This window comes from Ipomoea nil, unplaced genomic scaffold (assembly GCF_001879475.1).
Source record: "Ipomoea nil cultivar Tokyo-kokei standard unplaced genomic scaffold, Asagao_1.1 scaffold1250, whole genome shotgun sequence".
Classification (NCBI taxonomy): Eukaryota; Viridiplantae; Streptophyta; class Magnoliopsida; order Solanales; family Convolvulaceae; genus Ipomoea; species Ipomoea nil.
This window is the reverse complement of record NW_017617678.1, coordinates 2,740,988-2,756,446: the sequence shown is the minus strand read 5'-3', so window position 1 is coordinate 2,756,446 and position 15,459 is coordinate 2,740,988. Positions and strand designations below refer to the sequence as shown.

Here is a 15,459-nt window from a genome sequence, read left to right as displayed (position 1 = left end):
GAGCCTTTTTGGACCGCGGTCGCGCGATACACTACGGAGCCTTTTTGTACCGCGGTCGCGCGATACACGGTAATTTAACCGTAATGGCGCACGACACTGTAGTTTAATGGTAACAGCGCGTGATACACTACGGAGCCTTTTTGGACCACGGTGCACAAATGGGGGGTCTTGGGGTTGGGGATTCAACCTTTATGGGAAGAATATTAGCAAGATGATAGGTGTGAGGGGCCCTTGGGGTTGGAGATTCAACCTTTGTAGGCAAAATATTAGCAAGATGATAGGTGTGGGGGGCCTTGGGATTGGGAATTCAACCTTTTTATAGGAAGAATATTAGCAAGATGATAGGTGTGGGGCCCTTGGGGTGGGGATTCAACCTTTATGGGAAGAATATTAGCAAGATGATCGGCGTGGGTGGCAAATCTAAGGAGGCCATCCACTCACCTGCCCATCGGCACATTGATTAACATACACCCTCCCGGGCCGGTGTGGGAACCTTGGAGGTTGGAGATTTAACCTTTATGGGAAGAATATTCTTCTCCCAAATATGGGAAGAATATTAGCAAGATGATTGGCGTGGGTGGCAAATCCAAAGAGGTAGTCCCCCATCCATCCCACCCACCTTGCCCAATATTAATCCATCCCACTCCCCCATCTGCCCAATAAACAAGATGATCCGCACATTAAAACCATATATAACACCCCCCTCACAATTAGATCGAAAGACTCAGCTCAAAAAATCAAATATATATATATATAACACCCCTCACAACTAGAAAGACTCAGCATTCAAATCTTATTTTTCAAATGCAATATTATTGACAAAGCAACACCTCTAATTCATTAAAAAAAAATCAGAAAAAAAGCCTGAAAATCCTAAGAATAATTTTATGTATAAACCCTCACCCCAAAAAATCAGGACGGAAAATCCATCACACTCTCCGGGGAACCTACACCGGTGGAGCTACCTTTCGTGGCCAATGAAGAAGGGGGAGAAGAAATGGAGCTTCCATTCAAAACCAATGAATCTCCAAAATTATCAAATGGTGGACTTGGAAACCGGAAATCCATGGAGGTTGGATCAAAATATGACATATTATTGATAAATTCATTATTATTATCAAAATGAAATTTACTATTGTTTTTTGGATCAAAATCATGGCCTATACTACAGGTCCCTACCTTCTCATCCATCACAGCTGACGTCGTCGAGTCCTTATCTTCCATCATCAACCAATTATATCTTCCACTGATGACGTCATCACGGCTGCTCTTATTGCTGCTGCTGTGATCACTGTTATTATTATTATTCGTATCTATTTCAGTGATTAAATATTCGTCGCAAGGCACCGGCAAAGGCTGTGGAGGAGACGGCGGAGATGGCGGAGACGGCGGAGATGAGGGAGGGGCGGAATAGCCGGTGAGCTTCTGCACGAGAGCCATGAAATCCTTGGGGTGGGCCCGGATGACCTTGGGAGAATGCGTGTAGATAATCACCGGGTGGCGAGGCCCGCCACCGGGAATGGTGGCCGTGGGACCATCTAAAACAGACGGCGGCGGCGGCGGCGGCTGCAACGGCGGTGAGGGCGGCGGCGGTGACGATTTCTTGATGAAACGAGAGCCCGGATTGATCTTCAATGCCGGGTTGGTTGTTCTGCTCATCATAATCTGATGATTATAGCCTTGAAAAGGCGATGGGCTCATGATGACGATCAATATAATAAAATAAGGAGGAATCCAGAATTCACAACAAGATTGGAGGTGAGTGTGTGTAATCGAAGCTTGCGATGTTAGTTGATCGAGATTGGAGATGGAAGAACTATGGTAGGGAGGAGGAGTCTAAGCGGTTTGAGTTAAGTTATGGAATGATATTTATAGGGAATTAATAACAGTGTGAAATCGATCGATATGGATTGCAGCACATTAATCGGCGCATTATAGTTTTTTGTGTAATTAACAACAACAAGATTGGAGGTGATTATACACCTTTGTACAATAGTACTCTTTGAAGTGTGGTGCAATCTTTTCTTTCTTTCTTTCTTTCTTTCTTTTTTAAAACTATATGCTCTATACGACTATCACTTTTAATTTAAATTAAAATATGTAAATGAAAAGAGTTCAATTATTTTGTATCAATTAAAGCAATTGGTGATAAAAGTTCAAAATTTAAATATTTAGATATTATTATCAACATATTGGGGGAAGAAGTGTTATGCATCATTCATATTTGAATTAAAATTTGAAATTTGAAATTTGAAATAAAATTTAGATTTGGAGTGAACACCATATGTTATTGGTTTAGATATCTATTGTTTTATATAGTAAAATTGAGTTTGAATTAAAAAGCTTATATGTCAAGTTTTTATATATTGATTAATATTAATATAATTTTTTATTTAATTTTAAAAATAAAAGTGTTTTAATGATATGTTTATTAATGTTTAAAATTAATTATGATTATAATATAATTCTAAAAAAAAGATAATTAAATTAATTCATAATGATTTAAAATTAATTTATATATTTATAGTAATATTTTTTATAATATATATTCAAAATATATAATTCTCACATAAAATTTTCAAAATCATTAAAAAAAAAGTTATGTTTTAATTATATATTTGTTACAAACCATGGGATAATTCCCAAGTATTTTACACCAACTCAAAGTCTACTTCTAAAAAACTTATTTACAACAAGAAAAATCAAATTTGCCAATACAAATATATTGAAATCTATTGATAGTTATATGTGGTTGATAGTTATGTGGGTATATAATCTATGGATAAATCCATTGATATTTTGTTATATTCTTGCATTGGTTCATGTTTTTCTTTTTAAGTTTTCACTCTATATAAATATTTCATCCCAACCCAACTCTATGTCAATTTCTTCAAACATATTCTTTCAAAAACTTTTGCAAAATGCTAACTACCATGTAGTGTGATGGCATCGCAGTTACCAATTCAAATTTTAGTGGTCATAAGTTCGAACCCCGGTGGTGGGAACTTAATTAGATTGGATTAACTAACAAGAACAAACAAGATACAAACAAGATCCAAGTGTGCATATCTATGGCCTTGTTTGTACCAAGGACCTGACCAGATACGACACCTTGAGGTGGGGTTCAATTCCCGACCTGAATTGATCAGGGTGTAGTGCTCACCCGACCCGACCTAAAGGAGTAGCGGCCCTGTGGCGTGATGAGTCTATACCTTATGCCTTCCCGACTTGAATCGATCGGGGTGTAGTGCCCACCCGACTCGGCCTAAAGAATCGATCGATCACCCGACCTAAAGGAGTAGCGGCCCTGTGGCGTGATGAGTCTATACCTTATGCCTTCCCGACTTGAATCGATCAGGGTCGATCGGGGTGTAGTGCCCACCCGACTCGGCCTAAAGAATCGATCGATCAGGGTGTAGTGCCCACTCGACCTGGCCTACCTAAAGGAGTAGCGGACATTCCTGTGTTATGCTTGGCTCCGGCCTACTTGCTCGTCTGGGGGATTTAGACTCAAAACTACCTAAAGGAGCAGCGGCCTTATGCCTTCCCGACCTGAATCGATCGGGGTGTAGTGCTCACCCTGTGGCATTCCTGTGTTATGCTTGGCTCCGGCTTACTTGCTCGTCTGGGGGCTTTACACTCAAAACTACCTAAAGGTGTTATGCTTGGCTCCGGCCTACTTGCTCGTCTGGGGGCTTTACACTCAAAACTACCTAAAGGAGTAGCGGCCCTGTGGCGTGATGAGTCTATGCCTTATGCTTTCCCGACCTGAATCGATCGAGGTGTAGTGCTCACCCGACCCGACCTAAAGGAGTAGCGGCCCTGTGGCGTGATGAGTCTATACCTTATGCCTTCCCGACTTGAATCGATCGGGGTGTAGTGCCCACCCGACCCGGCCTAAAGGAGTAGTGGCCCTGTAGCGTGAAACGACCTGAATCGATCGATTGGGGTGTAGTTCCCACTCGACCCGGCCTAAAGGAGTAGCGGCCCTACGACCTGAATCGATCGATTGGGGTGTAGTGCCCACCCGACCCGGCCTAAAGGAGTAGCGGCCCTTCCTGTGTTATGCTTGGCCCCGGCCTACTTGCTCGTCTGGGGGCTTTACACTCAAAACTACCTAAAGGAGTAGCGGCCCTGTGGCGTGATGAGTCTATGCCACGCATACTTTACACTCAAACTAATCCCCATGAGCAATTAGCTAGTTTGGTAATTTCGTGCACGCTTCTCCTCAGTCGACCGGATTACCGAGTACATGACTCAAACTAATCCCCATGAGCAATTAGCTAATTTGGTAATTTCTTACACGTGCACGCTTCTCCTCAGTCGACCAGATTACCGAGTACATGGAGGGCACGTTGCGCACATGCCGGCTTCTTGGCATGTGTCTTCTCGAATTCCCTATAAATACCCATTGAGACAGCTATAGAAGGGACTTTTGGCATGCAATTCCTTTACCACCTAACTCAGTGGTTGCAATGTATTTCTAAAACAAATAATACCCGAAGTATCAGGCCGGGTTATCGATCCACAGGGAAGTGAGGTATTAAGCACTAGCTACTGATTTATTTACGAGAAGCTAATCCTAACGAAAGACATGATTTAGCAATGGCAAAAACTAAATAAAAGAACAAGTATGCAAGTTTGTGGAAACAATTAAGAAAGAGTGAGATTCATGAGATTCAAGTATTTAATCACCTAGTGCCAATCTTAAGGACAATATTAAAATATGGGTTTAACAAGTGTGAGAATGCAAGGTGGTATAGAGCTACTCCCGTATTTCCTAACACTAGTGAATATCCACTCCCGTGATATAAACACCCAATAAAACAATAACAAACATTTATAATAAATTCATAACTATTACCATCTCCCGATGTGCAATAATCAATAATCAAACTCCCTAACAAAATTACCATCTCCCAAGGTGCAACAGTTAAGTGCTATTGTGTGTGCCCTAGATTATGCCTAACTCCCGTTATGACACAAAGATGGCTATGAAGCAAGTAATTTGGGTCCTAAACTACTAGCAACAACGATAAGAAGCACAATTGCAACACAGGTTAAAACCCAAATCATAATATATTAAAGCATTAAAGAACTAGGCACATAGGTTCATAAATATTTTTACTCAAGAATCTCTAAAGAAAACTTAGCCACACATGGCTAAGATGCAATACATAACAATAATTAAGAGTTTACAAATAATTTAAAAGGGTACAAGGATTAAAGCAAGCGATTCTGCCAAATCTCCTTAGCTTGCTCTGGCTTTCAATTCTCTTCTTTCTTGTCTCCAAAACTGAGCATAAGTCTCTAGGGTTGAGGGAAAAGGGTCCTTTTATAGTTGATGTCAGCCAATTTGTACATGTTTTTAGTTTTAGTTTGAGCATATTTGTTGGTTTAAGTTTATGAAAATGTCACTTTAATTGCATATTCCATTGTTTTATCATTTATATATGGTTGTAACACTTGTTTTGAATGTTTTACGGTGTTTGTTGGTGTTTTGGAACCATTGTAGATCAATTGCAAAAGCAAGGGAAGTTCTAGGACGAGTTTTGGAGCCAAAACAAAGTCAATGTGAGGCTAAGGAGGTGGCTTAAATACTTCAAAAGGGAGCCAAAGAATGGTGTTTTCAATGGTCTTGATCACTTGGGCAAACCGGGGCAAAAGTGGAGCAAAAGAACAATAAGTGAAAATTCTCCCACAGATTAGCGACAGTTTGGTTTTTGGACCATATCTCAGCCTAGGAATATCCAAATGAAGTGATTTTTGCTCCATTAGAAAGAAGACTCGAAGGGCTACAACTCTTATGAAGAAATCAAAGTCGAGATATGAAGGGAAAATAGTCAAAATCAGCCTGAAAGACGGACCTACGACACTAGAAATTCTCGACGCGTCAAAAATTTCCAGTGTGCATTCTGAAATTTGAGGATTAAGACTCGACGCATCGAAAATGTCGGCCCAGACGCGATTTCGGCCCAGTTTTGCACGGAAAATTCCTATTTCCTCCAGGATGGATTCCTACTATAAAATTCCCTATTCCTCAACCCTAATATTGATTCAAAGATTTTTGGAGACAAGAAGGAGAGAAATCAAGAGCCACAAGTTGTCTTGGAAAACAAGAAGAATGCTAGGGAGATTTGGGAAAATTTCCTGGTTCAATCTTCTACTCTTTTTGATAACTTGTATTTTCTTTATTATCTTTAGCTATGTATAATTTAACCATGTGTGGCTAAATTAATCCATTAGGGATTCTTGGGTAAAAAGTGTTTATGAACCTATGTGTCTGTGCTCTTAGATTCTTTAATTTATTATTATTTGGGTTTTAAACTTGTATTGCAATTGTGTTTATTATTGTCGTTGCGAGTAGTTCAGGGCCCGGATTACTTGTTTCATTGCTTTGTTTATGTCATAACGGGAGTTAGGCATAATTGAGAGTTCACACAATTGCATAACTTTTCACCTTGGGAAAGAGCATATTTATTAGGGAGTTTAATTCTTGATTATTGCACATCGGGAGATGGTAGTGGTTATGGATTATTTATGAATGCTTGTTCTTGTTCTTATTGGGTGTTTATACCACGGGAGTGGATATTCATTAGTGTTAGTGACTACGGGAGTAGCTTTATACCACCTTGCATCCTCACACTCGTTTAAACTTAGATTTAATATTACATTAGGTTAGGCACTAGGGGATTAAACACTTGAATCCCATGAATCTCAATCTCCCTATATTGTTTTCATTACCCCGAATCATTGCTTTATTTTATTTATTTAATACAACCATCCAAGTCAATTATTAGTTAACGGATGTCTAACGGCAAAACAAACGGAGAATCAAATTGGTTAAAATTTTTAAAGTTGAGGAACATAATTGGTCAACAAAAATAGTCAAGGAACAAATTGGTAATTTCGTTATAGTCAAAAGACCATTTTGGTAATTAACTGTTATCTTTATTATTATAACATATGTTTATGTTTTGTTAAAGAATTGTATATCTTGATTTCAATTTTAAATGTGTTGATTGTTATTATTGTGTTGATAGTATAAGTATATTGTGGTGATTTATTGTGCATGTTGGTTATTAATTGTGAAGTATATATAGTTTACAAACTATATTGTGATGATGTTTGTGTTCATAGTTATTAGTATTGGTTTGAAAATTATTGTGAATAGATAGTTTAATTTGTTGTTTTTTTAGTTTTGTAAATTTTTGTGTGGATTTGGTGGTTTTAGAAAATTTTGTACAGGTTTTGAATAAATAAAATTAGGTAGTTTTCAAAATTTAAATAAAATATTTAAAAAAAAAATCCGCGAGTGTCTTGAAAAGCTATTATTGAAAAAAAAGGGTGTTCGCGACACCCTCCTACGATTGGGTGTCGAGGAAGATTAAAATAAATAATACTTTCTGCGAGACCCGATGTGAAGCTGGGTGTTGCGGGAAGTCTTTATTAATAAAATAAAAAACAATTCGTATGTTTTTCGCAACACACTGTACGGGTGTCGCGGAAAACCTACACTTTTTCAATCACCATCATCCGCTACACCTGTACAGGTGTAGCGGAAACACTTGTATAGGTGTAGCAGATGTGCTTCTTTGTGTTTTAAAAAGTTGTCAACTAAACACTAACTATGATTTTGATTTTCATTCCTAGTGTGTAAACCCATGAACCAAACACACCCTTATATATTCGCAATTACTTGATGAAAAAGTTGATTACAAATCACTGTTGTGAAAATCTTTGTACCAATATAGCCAGGAGATTTTGGCTCTCATTCTCCCGCCCAACAACTAAAGATTTTGCATATATTTTTACCTTTTCTTTTTTACCTTATATCCTTGCATTAGTAGGCATGAGTGTTTTTATTGGTTTTGGAATCCTATTTTATAGGATAATAATTCATTTGATTGGTTTTGGGGATGGGTTTCGTTTCCCGATTCATGTCATAGAGGAAAGGTGTTATATTTGAATTACAAATCTAGGTTTTATCTACTAAGCTAATCCTCTAATCTTCTAATTTTTCTCTTTCTATAAGTATACTACTGCTGCGACTCTGCGTTATCTCCCTCAGCCGGCTACCATGTCTTGGAACTATCAGCTCTTCTTCTTTTTCACTCAGTTGTGATGATTACTTACACAACATAAGTGATGGCTTTCAGTATAAATACACCTGTTTATACAAGCAATTGCACATTACAACCTCTCAATATTAGTCTATTCGAATCACAAGCTCTTCTTCTTTGATGTCTGGTCAGTTTGTTCTTGCTTCTCAGCTCACTCCACTGTGCAATAGGAAGGCCATTCGAGTTAGGCTGGTGCGAACATATGTTGTTTATGAAAATAGAGAAAACAAGGGGATTAGCAGTCTGGAATGCGTTTTCCATGGTGTAGAGGTGTAGTATTTTCGATTTTATTAACATAAAATTTCTTTATATTTACTTATGTTCACTACTTTCCAGTTTAATACCTTTGAATGTGTTCATCTAGGGTGTGTTTGTTCATTGTACTATACCTAAGGATCAAGTGCAAAAATGGACCAAATTCAAGGAAGGTTGTGTTTATGGGATAAAGAACTTCCTTTGCATTACTAACTACTTGAAGTTCAAGACAAGTAATCATCATTATATGCTTAAATTTAAGCATGATATTATGGTTAAGGAGTACAAGAAAGTCAGTTTTCCTAACAAGATTTTTCGTTTAAAATCGAAATCTTCCTTGGTTAGGAAGGAAGATATTGATGAGAAGATGCTCATAGGTATATTCTTATCCTTAAATACAGCCTCTTTTACTTTTAAATCTATCCTTATTTAATACCTAACTATTTCTATTTGTTTTTTCTAGATGTGATTGGAAGGGTCACTGAAATCTATTCTCCAGTGGAGAGGGTTGTAGCAGGACAGAGAGCTAGGCTTATTGATTTTGTTCTGGAAGATATCAAGTGAGTGTACATGTTTATATTACATTTCTGTTTTTTCTTTTTTTAAGTTTTAATGGAATAACTTCAATAAACTATTCTTTTTAAAATAAACTTTTCTTTTATTTCTTTTAGTCAAGATCAGATTCAATGTACTCTTTGGGGGGATCATGTGAACAGTTTGCTGCCTATTTATAGCTCAACAGTCACTGAAGAACCAGTGATTGTTTTGCTACAGTTCTGTAGGGCAAAGATCTTTGATAGTATGTGTTCTTTTATTCTTCTACTCCATTGCTTCAAGTTTTATTAATTTATTCTTTTATCTTTTAGTGGCATTATCCTGAAATTGCATATTCTTTATTTCTAGATGTAGATGTGCACATATCAACTTCATTTAATGCAACAAAAATTTGGATCAATCAGAAAATGCCAGATTTTGAGGAGTTTAAGAAAAGTTTAAGGTATAAATCCTACATTCTGTTTCTATTTTTAAATTCCACCGTTCTTAATTGAATCTGTTTACTTTTATTCCTTCTATTCCTGTCTATCATCTGACAGAACTCCTTTAAGAAAGTTGGACTCAAGCTCTAGACTACCTGGATTTAGGCCAAATCGTAACACTCTGAGTGATGATATTGTCGTAACTTCTCTAAGTGAGATTTACAACAGGAAGGAGGTAATAAATTATTTTTTCTCTCTTTTTATTTTTTTTATTTTTATTTCCATATTGGCTTACTAACTTCTTTTTTGCTATGACACAGCTATGTGAGTATTGGGTTGCTGTTAGGATTATGGATGTTGACAGTTCAGATGGTTGGTATTACATGTCCTGTAAGGGAACTAACTGTGGGAAAAAGCTAACTCCAAGAGAAGGTATGATGTACTGCTCTAAGTGTGACTGTAGCTGGCATGAGGGGGCTGTCAAGTATAAGGTGGTTGTTCGTGTAACGGACAGTACATGTGAAGCACCTATGCTCATTTGGGATAAGGAATGTTATGATTTGGTTAGTGTTTCAGCTTCATCCCTAAGAGAGAAGTATGCTGAGGTGAGAATGGTTTTTCTACTCTAATTTGGGATTGGTAATGCTATAGATGTTCCTATGTTTATTTCCTAAAAAAAATTATGTTTTTTTTTTTTTTCAGAATGCAAAAGGTTGGATCCCACCTGAGTTGCAGTCTATTTGTGGGATGCCTATACTATTTAGGATTTCTATGAAGAAAGATCAAGTGGACAGTTTGAGCTCTGCATTTGGGGTGTTAGGGTTCTGTAGACAAGCTGACATTGTTTCAAAACACTGTGGGATTATAGACTGTGATTTAGATGCAACAGAACAAACTCATGAGGTTTAACTATTTTCCTATTTAGACTGTTTTCTTCTTTATAAAATTGAATAACACTATGTGTATTATTCAAATTTTTTTTCAGGATTCATTTGGCCTGGATGACTTTGGTGATTTTGAAATGGTTGGATTTAATGAAAGGGTTCTTCTGGAAATGTTGCAAGCACACTTAAGAGGTCTCTAATGGATGAATTCAATCAGTTTGATGACTCTAAGAGACTTAAGACTTTGGTGATTAAGTTGGAAAAAATGTAATGCGATTGCGGTTTCTATTCTATTTAGCACACTGAAGAGGTCTCTAATGGATGAAGTCAATCAGCCTCACTACTCTAATAGACTTAATACTTCAGTCTATAAGTTGGAAAAAATGTAATGCTTTTGCGGTTTCTTATGCTATGTTTTGTAATGTTTCCCTAATGGGGTCAGTCTATGTACTACTTTTCAATTCTGTCTTATGTTTTGGGACTCTATGGACAATATGAATATTATGTCTACTTATTTTTTGTTTGGTATTTGTATCCTCAAGTTTATTTTATTTATGTTTCCAGTTTAAATAGTACTAACTAGTGAGATGGTTTTAGTTGTACATGCCTTTTCATGTTATGATGCATTAGGAATTCTATCTTCATTTGATAACTTTATCTGGAATGAGATAATTAAATACATATTAATGAAGTTATAACATCATAAGTAAATGTAAAATCTTTTGGATTATTTGAAAATAAACTTACCTATTGGATCTTGCCTACTATTTGATGCCAACTGTTTTGTTATATTCAGATCCAGATCCAGGTCTCTTTGTATCTGAAAACAACTGCAAAGATAAACTATCAATGTCTGACTACTTATATAAAAAAAAAGTTGTTTATCTGTGTACTAAATTACAACTTATCAAGTAAAAATAGAAGTATTTAATAAGTTAAGTTGGCATGAACTTATCAAATAAGAATACAAGTTAAATTTACTCAATTAGTAAATAGATTTCAGTCAAAAAATGACAAAAGGTTACAGATCTAAGCTGGAGTGATGACATAGAGTATTTCAGGTTTGACAAAAGGTTCTCGATTAGTTTTTTAGTACACTAATAACCATGAGTTACAAATCTAAGCTGGAGTGATGAATTTCTAACGTAGTGTTGTATTAAAAGTATCTATGGAACCTTTAATCCTATTTATTTAACCAAACTTAGTACATGTGTTATACATTCAAAGTCAATAATTTATGTAAAAACAGTTTTAAGCTATAAGTAAAAAGAAAAAAAAAACATATTTTAGGGTGAAAGAATAGTACTAGGTTAGAATGATGGTATGCAAGGATTTAGTTAGGGATTTACAGTTGAAGCCTAATAGTTTGACAACAGGGATTATATAAAACCTTGGAAATTTGCATTAGATTAAGACACTTTTATTTGTGGAAATCAAAGTGCCTTTATCTAATGCAAATTTCACTACTTGCATTAGAATGATAGTATGAAAGGATTTAGGTAGGGATTTACAGTTGAAACCAAATAGTTTGACAATAGGGATTATATAATTTTTAGGCTCATTTGCCTAATACAAAAAAAAAAAAAATGCTTTGATCAATGTTATCAATAATGAAGTAAAATTTTGAAATTAAAAATTAATAACTAATTAACCATTATGGATAAATCCAAATCAGATACGACTGCACTTTGTATTCGTAATAAAAATCAATGAGTTTATAGATGAACAAATGTATAATGTATGGCAGATGTCATGAGTTTGATACTCAATTTGTAAACTCATTTAAAAATGTGATATTACTACTCTGTAAACTCATTTAAAAATGATAAATGCAGAAAACCATGTATGAAGATCAAGCCAAAATTTGATCTTATAAAGTAATAACCAATTAAACAATATTGGGAAAATAAAATCAAGTATCAGTACTGTTACATTCCCAATAAAAATGAAATTCAAATCTAACAAGAGGCTATAAAATAGTAATCATTTACAAGTATTCATCAGTGTTGTGCTAGGGTAATCAAATGTTATTGCCACTATAAATAAAGATCCAACACTTGGAAGATACTTTCAGAAAATTACACCGTGACACTTGAAAAATAAAAACAATGTGTTTTTACTCGTTAATTAAGTTATACACCAGTTTTGTTAATTAATTGGACTTGTTTAAGAAAGTGTAAATAATGAAAGCAGAAAGCATAAAAGAATGTAAAAACACAAAGGAATTGTTACGCAGTTCGGAGCTCCTTCTCCTACGTCTGCGGGGCAACCCACGTCTGCCAATCCACTATAGATGTTCACCAAAAGGAGTATTACAAGAGGTAAATACAGATGGCTTCCAGCCTTTACCACTACTACTCTTTCTAACACCTATCCAGGATTGACACACGAATACCCGAACAATCTTCACCAGATGCTTCAGCAGTACCACGTACTGATCATGTAGTACAGATTAAATATTCTTAAGAATTAAATAATAAAACACATTAAAATGATAGCTTTGTAAATCAGTATAGCTTTCGTCAATGATAATCTCAAGATTGGCAGTGTCTTCATTCGAGCAGCACTCTTTTATAGCACTTCATGAGCTCCTTTATTTGATCCTCAATTGTAGCCTCTTTCCTTGCTTTCCACTGTTCGAATAAGCCACAGCCACACATCTATTTCTTTGAAAGCTTCATCATAGACTTTCTTCACCAATGCATGCTATCCACTTATTTTGTAATCACATGGTCCAAAATAGAATTAACACTAATAACTCTAATTAAATTCTTTAATTAAAAACTAATAAAGCTACTACTAAATAAAATAACCAATAAGTTTAATGTGTAAATAATTTTACACTTACAATCTCCCCCTTTGGCATTTTATTTGGTAAAACTTGAGTATCAAATACTTTTGGCAAGAATCAATTTAATTTTATTTATAGCCCTTAGTATAGGTACTGAACAAGACACCCTTAGTATAGGTACTGAACAAGACACAACAGTATAATAACAAAAAATAACAAATTAAGTTCTTTTTGGACCATTTGTGAATAGTGTACCTGATTAGAAGTCTTCAAGCCTTGGATCCATAGCGAATTCATAGCATACCACATCATAAATCAACTTGTTAATGTGAGTAGAGCATAAAACGAAACATCCATTCAACTTGTTAGGTGCACCAAACAAAACTGTACTACTACTCCCCCTAACAAATATAGTCTAATTATTTCCATAATGATTTAAGAGAAAAACCTTTCCAAAAAATATAACCACTGCCAAAAACTTCATCATAGTCCTATGACTTCCATAATAATCCAACACTTTCAAAAGATCCAAAAGTATCCAAAAATATAACCACTGCCACAAACTTCATCATAGTCCTATGACTTCCATAATAATCCAACACTTTCAAAAGATTCAAAAGATCCAAAAGTATCCAAAAATACCCCCCCTTACTTCAAAAACTCCCCCTTTTTGCCAAATAAATGACAAAGGAAGGTGAACATCATAATAGTGGATTAGTTTTACCGTGCAGACGGGGTGCCCGAAACTGAGCCGTCAGCAGCATCATCAGTATCAGATATCATAGACCAAGAGGATAAAGCCTTGTAAGCAATCCCATTCAAAATATTCCTCATAAATAATCTCATCAAGTAGATAAACCAAGAAGAACCCAAATAAGGTGATGATTATAGAATGAGACCCTAGAGATTATGATAAGACAAATAAAACGATAACCCAACGAGATAATCCAAAAACTGATAGAGTCCAGTAAGAGAATCCATATATACCCAAGAAATCCAATATAACCGAATACCCAATAAATACACAAATTGAATTTGTTCATAAGAGATTAAGAAGAACTCCCCCTCAAAATGTACATCGTGATTGTTTCCTTTGCCAAGAATTTCACATTAGCTTGAAGCTGTAATTGGGACTCCATAAAAAGTTATTTGCTTTGTTTGAACCTGCAGAAGATTTTAAAAACAAAGAGAGCCCTAGAGCCATGCACACGCAACTTGCAAACAACTCAGCAAAACACATAAAAAAAATCAGGAATTTTCAATTCTCAATTCGAGTCAAACAGATTAGCAAATAAAACAGTAAGCACATTCATGTAAAGCAAGCCAAAGATTCAAAATAAATCAAATTCAGACACAGACACATATGAACCAAATTTAGGCACAGATTCAGACCAGATATCACGGAAAACACACAAATAAACAATTGAGGCACATATAGCGCGGGAAACACATGAATAAACACAAATACGGTCATGACCGGACCAAACAAACCACAATCACATAAACATAAAGTAACACAAGAGAATAAACACATTAATCAATTTGCACCAAATTAAACAAATCAAAAGGAACACTTTAATCCATGCAAATTAAACGAGCACTTTAAAGAGTAACCCAGACAAATTAAATGTAAAAAGGACATGTAATGAACATACAGAAACAACTAATAACCAAACATAAAGAGTAACTCAGGCAAATTAAACGAACACTTTAAAGATAAAAATTAAACGAACAGAGAATGAATCCAGAATGATCAAATGTACCTGATGTGTGAATAAATTCAGAGATACACACATGTAGAAGTGGGAATGAATAATTCATGTTCAATTTTAAAGACACTCACATAAAATAAAAGACAAAATTCATCTTAGGCACATTTAAAACAGAGAAAAAAATATATATATATAAATGGCAAACGAAGACTGCGAAAGAAGATTGCCAGTAAAAAATTGTAACACATTAGGATTCTCAAACTCGGGTATTGAGGTAATACCAATTAAAGGAGGAGTGTTAGAGTGTGTACCAACTTCCTGAGTGTTTGTAGCCTTCAAAGTACTAAGGAATTGTTCTTCGTTAAAGTCTTCTTCCTTCGTAAGTTTTGTGGGACCCCTTTGATTTCGAGCCGGATGGAACTGGTACAGTTGGTGATTCAGTGAGGGCTCGTGACTGAGTTAGTCTGGATGGAAGAGTGTAACCCCTCCTTTGATGCTTACGGTCAGATTGAGTTTCCACATCATCTAAATGAGACACCTTCCTCTTTTCTGCAGTACCTGAAACAGACAGTTTCTCCTTTCCCACTGGATGAGGAGAGGCGAGAGACACTGGTTCTGAGACAGCGGCTGTCACAGGAGGAATTGTCCAGGGTGCAACGGAGATAAGGCGAGCCAAAGCAAGCATTTGTCTCTGTTCTTTATCTGTTAGCCCTTCAA

General features: G+C 35.9%; 2 protein-coding genes across 2 annotated transcripts; one reads left to right on the top strand and one right to left on the bottom strand.

Moving 5' to 3' along the window:
- Positions 1 to 804: 804 nt before the first annotated feature.
- On the bottom strand, positions 805 to 1,949 carry LOC109184139 (VQ motif-containing protein 20-like). The gene has a single exon (XM_019334181.1). It carries the CDS (start codon positions 1,699 to 1,701, stop codon positions 913 to 915), a length of 789 nt encoding a protein of 262 aa, XP_019189726.1. The 5' UTR covers positions 1,702 to 1,949; the 3' UTR covers positions 805 to 912.
- Positions 1,950 to 8,243: 6,294 nt separating this feature from the next.
- On the top strand, positions 8,244 to 10,439 carry LOC109184146 (replication protein A 70 kDa DNA-binding subunit B-like). The gene is made up of 9 exons (XM_019334190.1): positions 8,244 to 8,393; positions 8,488 to 8,755; positions 8,842 to 8,938; positions 9,050 to 9,177; positions 9,282 to 9,375; positions 9,473 to 9,590; positions 9,676 to 9,960; positions 10,058 to 10,258; positions 10,341 to 10,439. Exons 1-9 carry the CDS (start codon positions 8,244 to 8,246, stop codon positions 10,437 to 10,439), a joined length of 1,440 nt encoding a protein of 479 aa, XP_019189735.1.
- The last annotated feature ends 5,020 nt before the right edge of the window (positions 10,440 to 15,459 follow it).